This window comes from Vitis riparia, chromosome 12, assembly GCF_004353265.1.
Source record: "Vitis riparia cultivar Riparia Gloire de Montpellier isolate 1030 chromosome 12, EGFV_Vit.rip_1.0, whole genome shotgun sequence".
Classification (NCBI taxonomy): Eukaryota; Viridiplantae; Streptophyta; class Magnoliopsida; order Vitales; family Vitaceae; genus Vitis; species Vitis riparia.
This window is the reverse complement of record NC_048442.1, coordinates 16,279,321-16,295,575: the sequence shown is the minus strand read 5'-3', so window position 1 is coordinate 16,295,575 and position 16,255 is coordinate 16,279,321. Positions and strand designations below refer to the sequence as shown.

Genomic DNA, 16,255 nt, shown 5'->3' with positions numbered 1-16,255 from the left:
GACTAAGTTCGTGACAAGTGGTATCAGAATGCGGCTACAAAACGAGCATAGTAAAGGAAGCATGTCGGGTTCCAACGTGGAGGAGACTTGTGAGCGAACTCATGGAAAGGAGACCGAGCCTGTTGCACGGGGCAGGGGTAAGAAGGATAAATCTCATGATGCCATTGCTAACATAGAGGCAAGGTTAGCTAAGGTGGAGCTAGCCATGGCGGACACTTGGGAGGGGTTGGACTTGATCGAGCAAAGCATGGAAAAGGGCTTAGAGGATCTAAGGGAGCAGATCCAAGACCTTCGTGAGGGAGCGCTAGTCTCACAGGTTCAGCCAGTGTCACACAAGGAGTTTGTGTTCTTCAAAGAAAAGGTCTTGAGCATGCTTGCAACATGGAGTCAAGGATAGAGGCCTTGGCCACTTGAATGGAGTCCCGAGACCAAGAGGTTAGACAGGAGTTGGCCATTTACAAGGCTACTGTGTCGGCACGGGTCATGGCCCCTAGGGGGCATCTAGGGTGGAGCGGCCGAAACCACAAGGGTTTAGTGGCAAGCGGGATGCCAAGGAGTTGGACAACTTCTTATGGCATATGGAGTGATACTTTGAGGCTATCACACTAACTGATGAGACAGCTAAGGTAAGGACTGCAACCCTCTACCTTACTGACACAATTACTCTATGGTGGCGTAGGAGGTTTGCTGATATGGAGAAAGACATTTGCACCATAAAGACGTGAGAAGACTTCAAGAGGGAGATCAAAAGGCAGTTCTACCCCAAAGACGTGACTTACTTGGTTAGGAAAAACATGAGGTGTCTCAAGTACACAGGCTCGCTATGCGACTATGTTAAGAATTCTCTTCGCTCATACTTGAGATTCCTAACACAACTGAGGAGGAGTTGCTATTCAACTTCATGGATAACCTGCAAGGGTGGGCCGAGCAGGAATTAAAGTGTTGAGGCGTTCAAGACTTAGCCACTGTTATAGCAGTAGTAGAGTCTTTAAGGGATTACAAGAGGGGAGACTCCTCCAAGGTTGAGTCTTTGGAGGATAGCAACATCACAGGTGGGAAAGACGAGGTTTCAAGGGACCACAATGCTCTTAGAAATGGATCAGGCAAGATGCCTAATGTCCGAGAAGGAAGGGGTAAGGTGGAAAGAAAGGACTTTACGCCTAAAATCAAATGCTTCCTGTGTGACGGTCCACATTGGGCACGGGATTGCCCAAAAAGGAAGGCACTCAGTTCCATGATCGAGGAGATGGAGCAAGAACACGAAGCACATATGGGCTTGATGCAGATACTAGGTGTCCTCCAAGTCAACCTAAAGCCTAGTACGCCTAAGACCTCCTTACTATCAAGGGTGCAAGTAAATGAGGCAAAAGAGGGGCGAGCTGAGGTAGCCCTCACACACATGGACAAGGTCACCAAGGGAAATGTTAACTCAATGGGTAAGAGGAAACAACACTCCAGGAACCGAAAGTGCAAGGGTTTGCATCCATCCGATGCCTCATGGGAGAAGGAGGTGAAGAATATCCTGGCTGAACGGGTCATCAGGAGACAAGGGGTCCCTCCTGTGATAGAGTATCTAGTATAATGGAAATGACTACCTAAGAGGCAGGTAAGCTAGGAACATGCAGATGCATTGAGAAGATTCTGGAAACACATTGAGAGGTTTCAAGAAGAGGCAACGATGGGGACGTCGACGACATAGGTGGGAGAGAGTGTCATTGGATGCTTCAAATGACCCTCCCCATGGGCTTCTATAGAGCGTAGGAAGCTTCTAGAAACTCCTGGAGCCATCTACACTAAGCCATTGGTGGGAAGAGTATGGAAGGTTCTAAAGATGCCTAGAGATGTTCACACATTTTTACACTATGGTGGAAGGCATGAGAGGAGGCCAAGGCTTTCTAGAGAAATCTAGAAATCTCTTGTATATTCTTGTACATAAGTCTTGTACATAAGTCTTGTACATAGAATTGTGTAGGGTGTTCTAGAATCTTCTTGATTTGTAAGGAACCCTCTAAGGTTCCAAAGAGTTCCATTGGTGCCTATAAATAAGTGATGATCTCATTTGGCCAAGGCACCACCCAAAAACCACCTAAGAACCTAACCAATCAAGTAAGTGAGTTCTCAAAGCACTTGTAAAGCTTCCTTTGAGTAATAAAAGCTTCCATTCTTTAAGAGTTGCCTACTATGCCTTCTGAAGCTTCTGAGTCGTGAACATCCTAGCCTAGTGAGTTAAGCATTGGGAGTCAGGCTAACTTAGCAAGATCAAGTGTCTTGACTTGTCTAAGTGCAGCACGAGCTTAGGAAGAGACTAAGTTGATCCGTGACATTAGTCATGCTTATCTTTTGCATAAATGCTCAAAGACAAATTAATGAATCCAAACAAAAACACAATGTTAACAATTTCACAATGTGTAGGTTTTGAAGAATTTTTTTATAGTTATTAAATTAGCTATATGGGGAAATAAAATACAAATAATAATCATTATTTGAAACTATTATTGAAAGTAGCACTATAAAAATGGGAAACTACACTTCAAAATACGGTTTTAAAAGATTCAATATTTTAGGAGGGAGACTATATGAAATGTTCAGTTCTCGCATTTACTAAAATCAATTATTTAAACTATGTTTGGCTTTAGAAAGTACTACAAAAAAGAAAAAAAAATTACTAAGAAAAATGATTTTTTCATGTTCGATTTTACTATAACAAAATATAAAAGAAAGTCAATTATAATTAAAATTAATAAAAAAAAATTATATTTTTAAATTACTTAATATTTATATAAAATATTTAAATAAGTGAAATGAGTTTGAAGTAAGATATAAAAATAATTTATTGATTATAAATCTATTTTTTATTTTTTATTTTTTTTCTTCCTTATACTTTTATTCGACATTTGCTTTTCCTTGCACTTTCTCTCAAACTTTTTGGGAACCAAAAGACAAAGATAATTTTTCTAAAAAAGATTCTCTAAAGAACCTGATGTACAAATAAAAATAAAATAAAATTATTTTTTGACATGAAATGAATATGTACATATAGTCCTTTCGATATCACACCGATCACATGTTTTGCTTTCAAATGTGTCATCTTCCTGTACTCTTGTAAAGACTTTCTTAAACTTTGAAAAGTATGACACAATTCTGATAGTGACTCAACACCTTTGGAAGCTAAAGAAAAGCTGTGAGAGATGTTGACAAGTCAGTGCAGTACCAATGGTCCACCAGTGGTTATATACCACACCAACCCAAGTAATATATGGTTCGGGGAGGCTTCTTGAAAAGCAATAATATTGAAAGTGAAGTACTTCAGAGTCTAATCGTAGAAGCAAAAGGGAAAACAAAAACCTTTGACAAGTCAGTGCAGTACCAATGGTCCACCAGTGGTTATATACCACACCAACCCAAGTAATATATGGTTCGGGGAGGCTTCTTGAAAAGCAATAATATTGAAAGTGAAGTACTTCAGAATCTAATCGTAGAAGCAAAAGGGAAAACAAAAACCTTTGATTAGACTCACTAATTAGTCAAACGTACCATAAGAAAAAAAAAAAAAAAAAGTAGGTTGCTTGTTGATGAACGTGAAAATTGTCCATGCCCAATCATGCCCAATCACTAATTAATTGCTCATGCATGGAGCCGGTAGCATCTTCCCCATGTGGCAGATGTTTCGTCTCCATCAAACCTCCCCTTTATATCTTTTTCTGGATCATAGTTAATTGAAAATATACTGGGTTTGCCAATCCTGAGATGCCACATGTCCAGTACTAGTCCCAAAAGCGAAATATTCCAATGCTTTTTCTTCGCCAAACACGGCTATCCAGTTAGCTCAGGTTTGTTCTTTTCTAAAAATCAAAATTTCACTAAACAAATAATAAAATGAGTCACGCCATCGAGTGGGAACACACATGAAAATGCAGGGTCTATAATACTAAAACTTATATCACTTTTTAATCTTGTTATCGTTTGGTTTCAAAATTGCCCATTGATACCTTTATTTTCCTTATTTATGATTCATTTAGCCTAACTATTTATGCTTCAAGCAAGGTATTAAATTCAATCATCTAGTTAGCCATGTGGCTCAGCTTAATGATTAAAAGAAATAGATAAATTTCATGAAATTTTGTCTAGATTTGAGCTAAATATACTTGATCGTCTATCAAAGACCTTCCTTTACCTTTTTCATTCAAAATAAGAGGATTGGTTGAATTGATAACTAATCCAAGTTCAACTTAATTCAGAAACAATCAACCTAAAGCCAAGTCAACCCGACCTCTAATATGAGGTGCTCAACCCAAACCCTACCAACCTTATTTCTCTAATCTCATGCTGAATTTGAGTTGATTAGGTTAAACTTGAGTTGATTGATGTAAACTCAAATTGATAGGGTTGGATAATTCAAAATTTATATATAATATGTTTTTTAAAAAAATTATTTATATAAAAATTTAAATAAGAAATAGGACAAATTTTCATAATAACAATAAAAAAGTAAAAAAGAAAAAAGAAAAATGTGATATAGTATAATTTGATGTTTTTCTTAAAATTTGTTTTAAAAAAATTATTATATAAGATAATATACATAATAAATATTATAAAATAATTAAATCAAAGTCATGATATTTAAACTTTGACCTAAATCTAACCGAAATGGAGTTTGATTTTGAAGAAAACATAATCCAAGTTAAATCTATGTATTGAAAATGATTATCAAAATTCATTCAAATGTTGAGTTAGGTCGATTAAATTGTCTAAATTATACTTCTAAAAATAAGAAAAATATTTAATAAAATTTCCAATTAATATTGATTACATGTATTTAACTTAAACCTCGTCAAAGATGAATGAAATTAACAATTAAAAAAATGACATATATCACAAGCTATATGTATATTGTGCGCATCTTATCACCCATGTGCACAATCTCAACGTGTTTTTGCATGCCTCATAATAAGACAAAAGACTCAAAAGAAAGCCAATCACGTTTGACTCCTTCACTGTATGTGTAAGAGAAAATGGATGCATCCATATATTTATCACGTGGTGCTATATAATATATATATATAGTCATATAGTCCTTTCGATATCACACCGACCACATGTTTTGCTTACAAATGTGTACTCTTGTAAAGACTTTCTTAAACTTTGAAAAGTATGACATAATTTTGAAGAATCTTTTAATAGGAAAATAAATTTTCCAACCATAAAATACGGATTAAAATGATAATAATGACTTCTTTTATGATTAAAGATCTCAAACGAACCCTATTTAAAAAGAGGTATGGAAAAATTAATTGATCAAATGAAAAACATTAGCAAATTATATGGTGATCTCTTTCCGCATAGTCGGATGGTAATATAATAATACTATTAAGCGTATTATAATATTTTGCTTACAAATGTGTCATCTTCTTGTACTCTTGTAAAAACTTTCTTAAACTTTGAAAAGTATGACACAATTTTGAAAAATCTTTGAATAGAAAAATAGATTTTTCAATCATAAAATATAGATTAAAATTGTAATAATTGTTTCTTTTATGATTAAAGATCCCAAACAGACCCTATTTAAAAAGAGGTGTGGGAAAATTAATTGATCGCATGAAAAACATTAGCATATTATACGGTGATATCTTTCCACGAAGTGCGTAGTCGGATGGTAGTATAATAATATTATTAAGCGTAACTTGGCAATGTATATATATGTGTGGGATGTGTTTGAGCTTGAACATTCAAATCAACTACCTCTCTTCGCTTTAGGATTGAAACTTAGCTTAGATCTCTGCAATGGAACTAACCCTCAGATCCCTCTCACCCTTGGCCTATGGTGCCCTCAATTGTCGTAAAAATTTTGCCATGGCATCCCCAAGAATGAGAATCAAGCAAGGGAGATCAGAATTGCCCAACCTCACAATCACTTCGAAGATTGATGAGTTGCAAGTGACCGAAAGGCGATCGGCTAATTACCATCCTAGCATTTGGGACCCCAAATTTATTGAGTCCTTAAGCACTCCCTATACGGTAAGTGTAACATATGTATGCATATATGTACATAATAAACCAGGTTTGCTTATGAACTATTGAATTGTTTTGCAGAATGAGGGCTATTCCAACCGATTAGAGGACTTGAAGGAAGAAGCTAAAAGGGTAATTAAGGACGCTAGAGACACTTCCTCCCGATTAGAGCTCATTGATTCGATGCAACGGTTGGGAGTGGCTTACCATTTGGAGGAGGAGATCAAAGAGGCTACTGATCTTGTTCATTTGGATGATACCACTACCGATGATCTTTTCACAACTGCACTGCGATTTAGACTTCTACGACAACATGGCTATTCAATTAGCTCAGGTTTTTTTCTTTCTTCATTTTTTTAGAACTATATACAGTAATAGTTCATGTTTTTGTGATCAGAAGCAAGTCCCTGAAAATTTTGGCCTTTTCTTGATTCTGAAAACAGATGTTTTCGATAAATTCAGAAGTAAAGATGGGAGATTCATGGATGGCATAAGCCAGGATATTGCTGGGCTTTTGAGTTTGTATGAAGCTTCCCATCTTGGAGTAGAGGGAGAAGATGACTTGGAAGAAGCCAGGAGGTTCAGTACCATGCATTTGACGTCACTGGTTGGGAATTTGGAGGGTGATTTAGCTGATCAAGTGCAGCAGTCCCTGGAAGTTCCCTTACACTGGAGGATGCCAAGGCTAGAAGCCCGAAACTTCATCGATATCTATCAAAGGCGCAATACAAGGAATTCAGTTCTCCTTGAGCTAGCCAAGTTGGACTACAATCTAGTGCAATCAGTATATCAGAAGGAGTTGAAGGAGCTAACAAGGTAAAACTGTACCAATTAAAACCCCAGTTGTTTCATGGCAGCAGGTTGACATGTCATATTAACATGTTTGAGACTTGATTCATTAGGTGGTGGACGGACTTGGGATTTAAGGAGAAGCTAAGTTTTTCTCGGGATCGATTGATGGAGAACTATTTGTGGTCAATGGGGATCGCTCCTGAGCCCCACTTCTCCAAATGCAGGATAGGACTCACCAAATTCATATGCATATTTTCCGCTGTGGATGACATGTATGACATATATGGATCACCGGATGAGCTTCGACGTTTTACAGATGCTGTGAATCGGTATGAAATATATAACATGATTTTAATACAAGCTGCTAATCTTTTTCATATCTTGTTCTGTATTTCTCTTAGATGTCAATTGCCTTGAACAATTTTTTTCCTTTCTTTGTTGTGAGTAGATGGGATACTGAGGCACTGGTGGACCTTCCAGATTACATGAAGATATGTTACTTGGCCATGTTCAACTTTGCTAATGAAATGGCATATGATGCATTAAGAGATCATGACCTATATATTTTACCCTATCTTAAAAGTCAGGTAAGCTAGCATTTTGGATGCTCTTAGGTTATTTTTGGTTCCCGGAAAATACTGAGGAAAGAAAAAAAAATGCAAAGAAAAATTATTTTTTCATGTTTAGTTGTCCTATAAAAAATATCAAAGAAAATCAAATATAATTAAAACTAATTAAAAACTTATGTATTTTTAAATTATTTAATATTTATATGGATGAGTTAAAATAAAGAAAATAAGTTTAAAGTAACAAAAAAAATAATTTATCAACTTTTAATTTTTTCTTTTTTATTTTTCTTCACGTACTTTTTCTTTCCTTCTACTTTTCAGTTGTATTTTATTTCTCTTGCATTTTCCTTCAAATTTTCTTGAACCAGATAGAAAAATGAACATGTGTGGTCATACCCTACCTAAACCATTTTTCCACATGACACGATAGAATTTTGTCTCCTACGTCCTCCTTTCCCTTTTTCTTCTACTTTACATGATTCAAACGAATCTTAAATATTTAATCCTTATTTTCCACTAATGTTGGCTATTTGATGTTTACTGCAGTGGCTAAATCTCTGCACATCCTACTCAATGGAAGCTCAATGGTTTTACAATGGGTATAAGCCAAGCATCGATGAATACTTAAGCAATGCCTGGACTTCCGTAGGGGGTCCTGCAGCCATGGTCCATGCCTATTTTCTAATGGGTTGTGCCACCAAGGGAAACTTGAACAATTGTTTAGACAATGCCTCTAATCTATTTTACTGGTCATCTCTTATTACTCGACTTAGCGATGATTTGGGAACTTCTTCGGTATATTAACTAAACCTATTCTATTAAACTAAATTATTTTATTTTTTAGATACAATTGAACTATATTGTGAATCCAACACTTTTCATGTTCTCATCTTAGGCCGAGATGGCGAGAGGCGACGTGGCAAAATCTATCCAATGTTACATGATTGAAGAACGTATATCTGAAGAACAAGCTCGAGATCAAGTAGAGAAGCTTATAGGTTACTCATGGAAAAAGTTGAATGAAGCAAGTATTGATAGCTCTCTCCCAAAGTCCTTAATAAATTCATCATTGAACATGGCACGATCAGCTCAATGTATTTTTCAGTTTGGAGATGGTATCGGTACATCAATTGGGGTGACCAAAGATCGATTGACATCATTCATCATCAATCCAATATTGATAGAACCAAGCACTAAACCCTATCTTGATGGCATGAAGATGAGCAACAGAAATGATTCATTGTAATCGGATGAGATTGCAAAATCTATTGTCAATTAATTTTACCTTTACATGAGGTTATGAAGTATATGAAAGAAACAATTTATGTAAATTTATGTTGGAATTTTTTACCTTTTAACCTTCATAAACATAAATCACAAATATTAATTTCATTAGAGAAGGCTAAAATAAAATTATAATAATATTCACAGATTACACAAAATATAATTTTATGGTAATTATAGTGGGTTTTTATTTTTTATTTTTTATTTTTCAAAAATAATTAGATAAATATCTAATTAGAAATGGAATTCTTTAAAAAAAAAAAAAAAAAAACAATGTTGTTTTAGTTTGTGACTATTTTCCACCTTATTTCTTTTCTAACCTAAATGGGCCCGTAATCTATACAACCAATGATGAAAATATCGGTAATCACGGATATATCGGTAATTCGATTTTACGAATATATCGGAGATATTTTTGGATATATCGGAGATATATCGGTGGATATTATTGATAGACTTAAAATTGTTAAAAACTCATGGAAATGCAAGAAAAACCTCATAATAATATAATTAGAAGTATAATAGACATTTTAAAGTTATTTTATTGAAAATTTTGATATATGTATAACATGATTTATCATATTTGATAATAATATCGTATGCATCGATAAAAATATGAATTTTATAGTGTACATTTATTATTAAATTACACCTAATATTATGATATTTGATTATAATATGTCTAATTTTAAAATATATATTAATATTAAAATATGATCCATTTAATTCAATTGTATTAAACAATATAAAATGAATAATGATATATATATAATTTTTTAATATTTAATTAATTATTAATGATATTAAAAACATTATGAAGAAAATTATATAATTTTTATATTTTTGGTAATTAATTAAAAGACTTTGCATTTAATTATAAAATAATTATAATTAATTTGCTCTTTAAAATATTCTTTTAATATTTCGATACTGAGTTTAAGTATATATATATTGTTTGCACATTATATATCAAGGGGCTTGTTAGCCCAGGTGGTAAGTGGGTGAATCCCAAACCAAAAGGTTTGGGGTTCAAATCCCCTCGGCGGCAGCAGGCAAATGGAGAATTGGAGAAGGCAAAGAAATTGAAGAATTTAGGTTTGATTGATTTATTACCAAGAAGGCAAAGAAAAAAAATTAAATATAATAAAAGTTATTTATAGAATAATATGTTTTCAAAACATTTCACAGATGAAAGATGTTTATAAAAACTTTTATATCTCCTCTGTTTTCCAATGTGGGACTAATGTAGTAGCTGATTTAAATGAAAAATCAGCTTTTAAACTGCTAGGGGTTTGAACCATGGACATTACGCTCAAGGAAGAGTAAGTGCATCGCTTCACTGTTTTTCTATTTTTGTAAAATATATCAAAAATAATTTACATGTCTTATCTCATTAATAACAATGTATATATATATATATATATTAATTTTTAAAAATTAATTTTAATTTTAATAAAATATAAACTATATATTTATGATGTTTTCGATTCAATCACGATTGAACCGTGAATCAATAACTTTTTCGACTTAATAATCGATTCGGTTCTAAAAACATTGATAACTTGACACAAATACGATTCATTTATTATAAAAATGATATGATATGATTAATTTAATTCATTTAATAAATGAATTAAGTTAGATTGTGTATTTATTAAATAGATAATACGATATAACCCGTTTAACCATTTGATATATGAGTTGAATTTGAGGTGTATAAAATGACACATATAACAAATTAACATGATTCAAACTTGTTAAACCTATTAACACAATTCTAACCTATTAAACCTATAAACTTGAGTCCAACCCATTAAACCTATCAACACAATTATAACATGTATAATCTATTTAAAATTTAAAATGTATAAATATATTATTTATAATATTTTTTAGTTTTAAAATTTTTTAATTTTAATTATCTATATTAATAATATGAAAATTAAATTAAAATTTTAAACTTGATTACCCTTATTCATTATTTTTATTCAATGCTTTAATTATAAAATATTTTTAATCTTTATAATAAAATATATATAAAAAAATTAGTGTATTTAATTTTTTAAACTATATGATATTTATAATCAAAAAAATATTTTTAAATTTTAAATCTATAAAGTTAAATAAATTTATATAAGTTAAATGATCATAATTGGATTAAATCATACAAAGGTCATTAATAAATTTAATCATCAATGGATCAATTTGACACGACTAAGTGAATGAGCTAGATATGTTGGGCAATCAAATATGTATATGATTTGTTTATATATCAAACAGATTATATGAGTTGATACAAGTATAATACAAATATAATTATAATTAATCCAAATTGACTAAAAATTATATCGCTTTTTAATTTTATTATCATTTTGTGTCAAAATTGGCCACCCTTAACCTTTATTTTCATTATTTATGGTTCATTTAGTCTAGCTATTTATGCTTAAGCAAGGCATTAAATTCAAACATCTAGTTAGCCATGTGGCTCAAGCTCAGGAGGCTCGGCTTAAGATTAAAAGAAATGACAAATTTCACCAACTTTCTTTGAGATTTGAGCTAAATATACTTAGTTATCATAAATTTAAAATTTATCAAGTACAATCCTCTATTCTTTTTGTTTTTACTTTCACTCACCTCCCCTTTGATTTAGAGTGAGAGGGTAGGCCGACTTAATAGCTAATCCAAAACCAACTAAACTAAGAAACAATCAACCCAAACAATCAAAATGAGAGGGTAGGTTGAGTTAATAACTAATCCAAATCCAATTAAATTAAGAAGCAATCAACCTAAACCCCAAGTCCAATCAACCTCATTTCTCTAATTTCAGGTTGAGTTTGAGTTGATCATATTAGATTTGGATTGATTGAGGTAGATTTAAATTGGTAAGAGTTGAATAATTCAAAATTTATATATAATATTTTTTTTTAAAGAATTTTCAATATATTTATATAAAAATTTAAAAAGGAAATGGGATAAAATTTCATGATAACAATAAAAAAAATTAAAATTAAATTCACATACCTTTCTAAAAAAAATGAAAAATAAGTGATATAATACAATGTGATATTTTTATTAAAAAAACTAAAAAGAAAATAAATAATATTATATAAAATACTATACATGATAAAAATTATAAAAACATGAAATCGAATTCAAGGTACTCAAATCTTGACCTAAATCTAATTCAAATTGAGTTTTGGTTAAAAAAAAAAACCTAATTTAATCTAAACTCATGTATTGAAAATAATTGTTCAACTTCATTCAAATATCGAGTTAGATGGTGTTAACTTGTCCAAATTGTATTCTTGAAAATAAAAAATAAAAAGGTATTTAATAAAGTTTCAAATTAATATTGACTATCTGTATTTAACTTAAACTTGCTCTCTCTCTCTCTATATATATATATATGTTCCTGGGCATCTTGTCATCCATGTGAGGGATATCAAAGATCAGAAAAATATCACAAATTCTTATATCGTGGGGCAAGTTCCTGATGTCAATCCCTACCTCAACGTGTTTTCATGCTTCAGAATAAAGACAAAAGGGTCAAAAGTAAGCAAATCACGTTTTACTCCTTCACTGTAAATGCAGGAGAAAATGCGTCCATCCATCTATTCATCGCACGATGCTAGTCTTTTTGTCTGTGATGGCGGCTATCATGTAGTCAAATGATCTCTAATCAGCGTGCGGGAAAATGGTTTTCCGGCTAAGGACAAAATGAGTTTTTAGATGGAGAAGAAAACGGGCTGGGGAAATGGGTTTCCACTTTTTTTCAAATATAAAGTACTATTTTTTTAGAATTTTTATGACATTTTAAAAATTACTTTCCCTAATAACAATACATTTATCAAAAATCCTATTCTTAAATATCATAAATCGTCTTTTGAAGAAATAAATTTTTAAAATAAAAATGTTAATCCCTCCTATTTGGCAAAAACTATCATAAATTTGGAATTATTTTTTTCTTTATAGTAATTTAAGAATTATTTTTTAAAATTACTGTACTCTTATAAAAAATTCCCGTATCATCACCAACCACATGCATTCCTCACAAATTTATCATCTTTATTTACTCTTCGTTAAGTCATGGAAGGAGCAATACTATGTTAAAGAATCTTTGAATAGAAATCACTATTGTAAGTACTCTTACATTTTGACATGTAACATACCCTAATTTTGATGAAGTAGAAAAATACATGCTTTATTTTTTTTCTTAATCAAGGAAAAAAAATATTTTTATTCAATTAAAATTTTTTTAAAAATATTAAAATTATCCTTACCTTCAACAAAAAAAAAAAAAACATTTTAAAAATAGATTTTCCAATCATAAAAATCAAATTAAAATGGTAATAATTACTTATTCTATGACAAACATCCCAAACCAACCCTACTCAAAGAGTCGAAAGAGGTGTAGAAAAATTAATTAATCACATGATAAAAAACATTAGCATTGGATAGTGATCTCTTTCCACGTAGTGCGTGGTCGAATATATTATAATACTATTAAGCATGATTTAGGCCAAGGCCTTAGCCAAACTTGGCTATTTATATGCGTGGGGTGTCTGAGCTTAGCATTCAGATCAACTACCTATCTTCACTTCTTTAGGTTTGAAACTTAGCTTAGAGCTCTCCAATGGAACTTACTCTCGCATCCCTCTCACCCTTGGCCTTTGGTGCCGTCAATTGTCGTAAAATTTTGCCCTGGCACCCCCAAGAATGAGAATCAAACAAGGGAGATCAGAATTGCCCTACCTCACAATCACATCCAAGATTGATGAGTTGCAAGTGACCGAAAGACGATCGGCTAATTACCATCCTAGCATTTGGGATCCCAAATTTATTGAGTCCTTAAGCACTCCCTATACGGTAAGTGTAACATATATATACATATATGTACATAGTAAACCAGGTTTGCTTATGAACTTTTGAATTGTTTTGCAGTATGAGGACTTTTCCAACCGATTAGAGGACTTGAAGGAAGAAGCTAAAAGGCTAATTAAGGACGCTAGAGAAACTTCCTCCCGATTAGAACTCATTGATTCGATTCAACGGTTGGGAGTTGCTTACCATTTGGAGGAGGAGATCAAAGAGGCTATTGATCTTGTTCATTTGGATGATACCACTACCGATGATCTTTTCACAACTGCACTGCGATTTAGACTTCTACGACAACATGGCTATTCAATTAGCTCAGGTTTTTTTCTTTCTTCATTTTTTTAGAACTATATACAGTAATAGTTCATGTTTTTGTGATCAGAAGCAAGTCCCTGAAAATTTTGGCCTTTTCTTGATTCTGAAAACAGATGTGTTCGATAAATTCAGAAGTAAAGATGGGAGATTCATGGATGGCATAAGCCAGGATATTGCTGGGCTTTTGAGTTTGTATGAAGCTTCCCATCTTGGAGTAGAGGGAGAAGATGACTTGGAAGAAGCCAGGAGGTTCAGTACCATGCATTTGACGTCACTGGTTGGGAATTTGGAGGGTGATTTAGCTGATCAAGTGCAGCAGTCCCTGGAAGTTCCCTTACACTGGAGGATGCCAAGGCTAGAAGCCCGAAACTTCATCGATATCTATCAAAGGCGCAATACAAGGAATTCAGTTCTCCTTGAGCTAGCCAAGTTGGACTACAATCTAGTGCAATCAGTATATCAGAAGGAGTTGAAGGAGCTAACAAGGTAAACCTGTACTAATTAAAACCCCAGTTGTTTCATGGCAGCAGGTTGACATGTCATATTAACATGCTCGAGACTTGATTCACTAGGTGGTGGACAGACTTGGGATTTAAGGAGAAGCTAAGCTTTTCTCGGGATCGATTGATGGAGAACTATTTGTGGTCAATGGGGTTCACTCCTGAGCCCCATTTCTCCAAATGCAGGATAGGACTCACCAAATTCATATGCATATTTTCCGCTGTGGATGACATGTATGACATATATGGATCACCAGATGAGCTTAGACGTTTTACAGATGCTGTGAATCGGTATGAAATATATGACATGATAATAATACATGCTGCTAATCTTTTGTGTCTTGTTCTGTGTTACACTTGGATGCCAATTGCCTTAATCATTTTACCTTTCTTTGTTGTGAGCAGATGGGATATTGAGGCACTGGAGGACCTTCCAGAATATATGAAGATATGTTACTTGGCCATATATAACTTTGCTAATGAAATGGTCTACGATGCATTAAAAGATCATGGCCTGAATATTTTACCCTACATCAGAAATCAGGTATTAAGCTAACATTTCGGATGCTCAAGAAAAATGAACATGTATAGTCCTGGAATATTTAAGCATTATTTCTCACTAACATTGGCTAATTGATGTTTCCCTGCAGTGGGTAAATCTTTGTGCAGCATACTCAATAGAAATGCAATGGTTTTACAGTGGGCACAAGCCAAGCATTGATGAATACTTGGGAAATGCATGGACTTCTGTGGGTGGTCCTGGAATGATGACCCATGTCTATCTTCTCATGGATTGTGTCACCAAGGGAAACTTGAACGATTGTTTGGATCAAGCCTCTAATCTATTTTATTGGTCATCTTTTATCACTCGACTTAGCGATGATTTGGGAACGTCTTCGGTATATTAACTATGCTTATTCCATTAAACCAAATTATTTTGTTGTTGAGAGACGATTAGATTGTATTGCAAATTGAAACTTCTCTTGTTCTCATCCTAGGCCGAGATTGCAAGAGGCGATGTAGCAAAATCTATCGAATGTTTCATGATTGAAAAACATATATCCGAAGAACAAGCTCGTGATCAAGTGGGGCAGCTGATAAGTCATTCATGGAAAAAGCTTAATGAAGAAAGTGCTAAAAGTTCTCTCCCAAAGTCCGCGATAAATTCTACATTGAACATGGCCAGAACAGCTCAATGTATTTTTCAGTTTGGAGATGGCATTGGTACATCAACTGGGGTGACTGAAGATCGACTGACTTCATTCATCATCAAGCCATTCGACATTTGATATGATTAGCACTAGAGTCTAAGGTTCCTCACTTGGAGATCCAATCAATAAGGCAACTATATTGTCATTTAAGTATTAAATCAAGGGAGAGTTTGCAAAATGTATCTTCATTAGTTTCTGTCTTCTAAATTTATGAACTTGATTCCGATAAATAACAGAAGGTGAAGAAAAAATTAATCTCTTTTGTCAAAACCTCACCAAAGCTTAGGACTAGCAGTGGTCCTCTCCATTGCAACCATGTGCTACGAATTCAAAAGCTATGCGATGCAAATATATACTAAGTCAATCTCAACTTAGACTAAGTCAAACAAAAGAAAAACCATAACATAAAACAATACTATAAAGAAAGAATTACATAATTAACCATACAATCAGAACAAAACTGCAGAAAAAAAAAAACCTAAAATAAATAAATGCAAACAAGGGTGTTCTAATGAAGAACGAGTCTTGAAAAATAGATCAAGTCTTGAAGATATTTGACGTTTTTGCAAGGTAGACAAGCATGAGTTTGATTTTTATTTGATTAATTGATTAAAAATGATGAAATTAAATACTCTTGAGAGTATTTTTACTTTGAAAAAAATATAGAATGAGATTTATAAAATGAGGATTATTTCATCTT

General features: G+C 33.1%; 2 protein-coding genes across 2 annotated transcripts; both read left to right on the top strand.

The window, feature by feature from the left end:
• The first annotated feature begins 5,743 nt into the window (after positions 1–5,743).
• On the top strand, positions 5,744–8,631 carry LOC117927005 (probable terpene synthase 9). The gene is made up of 7 exons (XM_034846361.1): positions 5,744–6,015; positions 6,091–6,343; positions 6,453–6,825; positions 6,912–7,130; positions 7,250–7,388; positions 7,917–8,165; positions 8,266–8,631. The coding sequence occupies exons 1-7, from the start codon at positions 5,782–5,784 to the stop codon at positions 8,614–8,616; spliced, it is 1,818 nt and encodes a 605-aa protein (XP_034702252.1). The 5' UTR covers positions 5,744–5,781; the 3' UTR covers positions 8,617–8,631.
• Positions 8,632–13,287: 4,656 nt separating this feature from the next.
• LOC117926029 (probable terpene synthase 9) lies at positions 13,288–15,633 on the top strand. The gene is given in 8 exon segments (XM_034845120.1): positions 13,288–13,342; positions 13,345–13,520; positions 13,596–13,848; positions 13,958–14,330; positions 14,417–14,635; positions 14,750–14,888; positions 14,995–15,243; positions 15,343–15,633. Coding segments are annotated over 8 exon segments (1,755 nt in total).
• Positions 15,634–16,255: the final 622 nt, after the last annotated feature.

Coding starts and splice junctions, on each gene's coding strand:
- LOC117927005 (XM_034846361.1), top strand. CDS start 5,782: ATGGAACTAACCCTCAGATCCCTCTCACCCTTGGCCTATGGTGCCCTC. Junction 6,016..6,090: donor CCTTAAGCACTCCCTATACG/GTAAGTGTAACA, acceptor ATTGTTTTGCAG/AATGAGGGCTATTCCAACCG. Junction 6,826..6,911: donor GAGTTGAAGGAGCTAACAAG/GTAAAACTGTAC, acceptor TTGATTCATTAG/GTGGTGGACGGACTTGGGAT.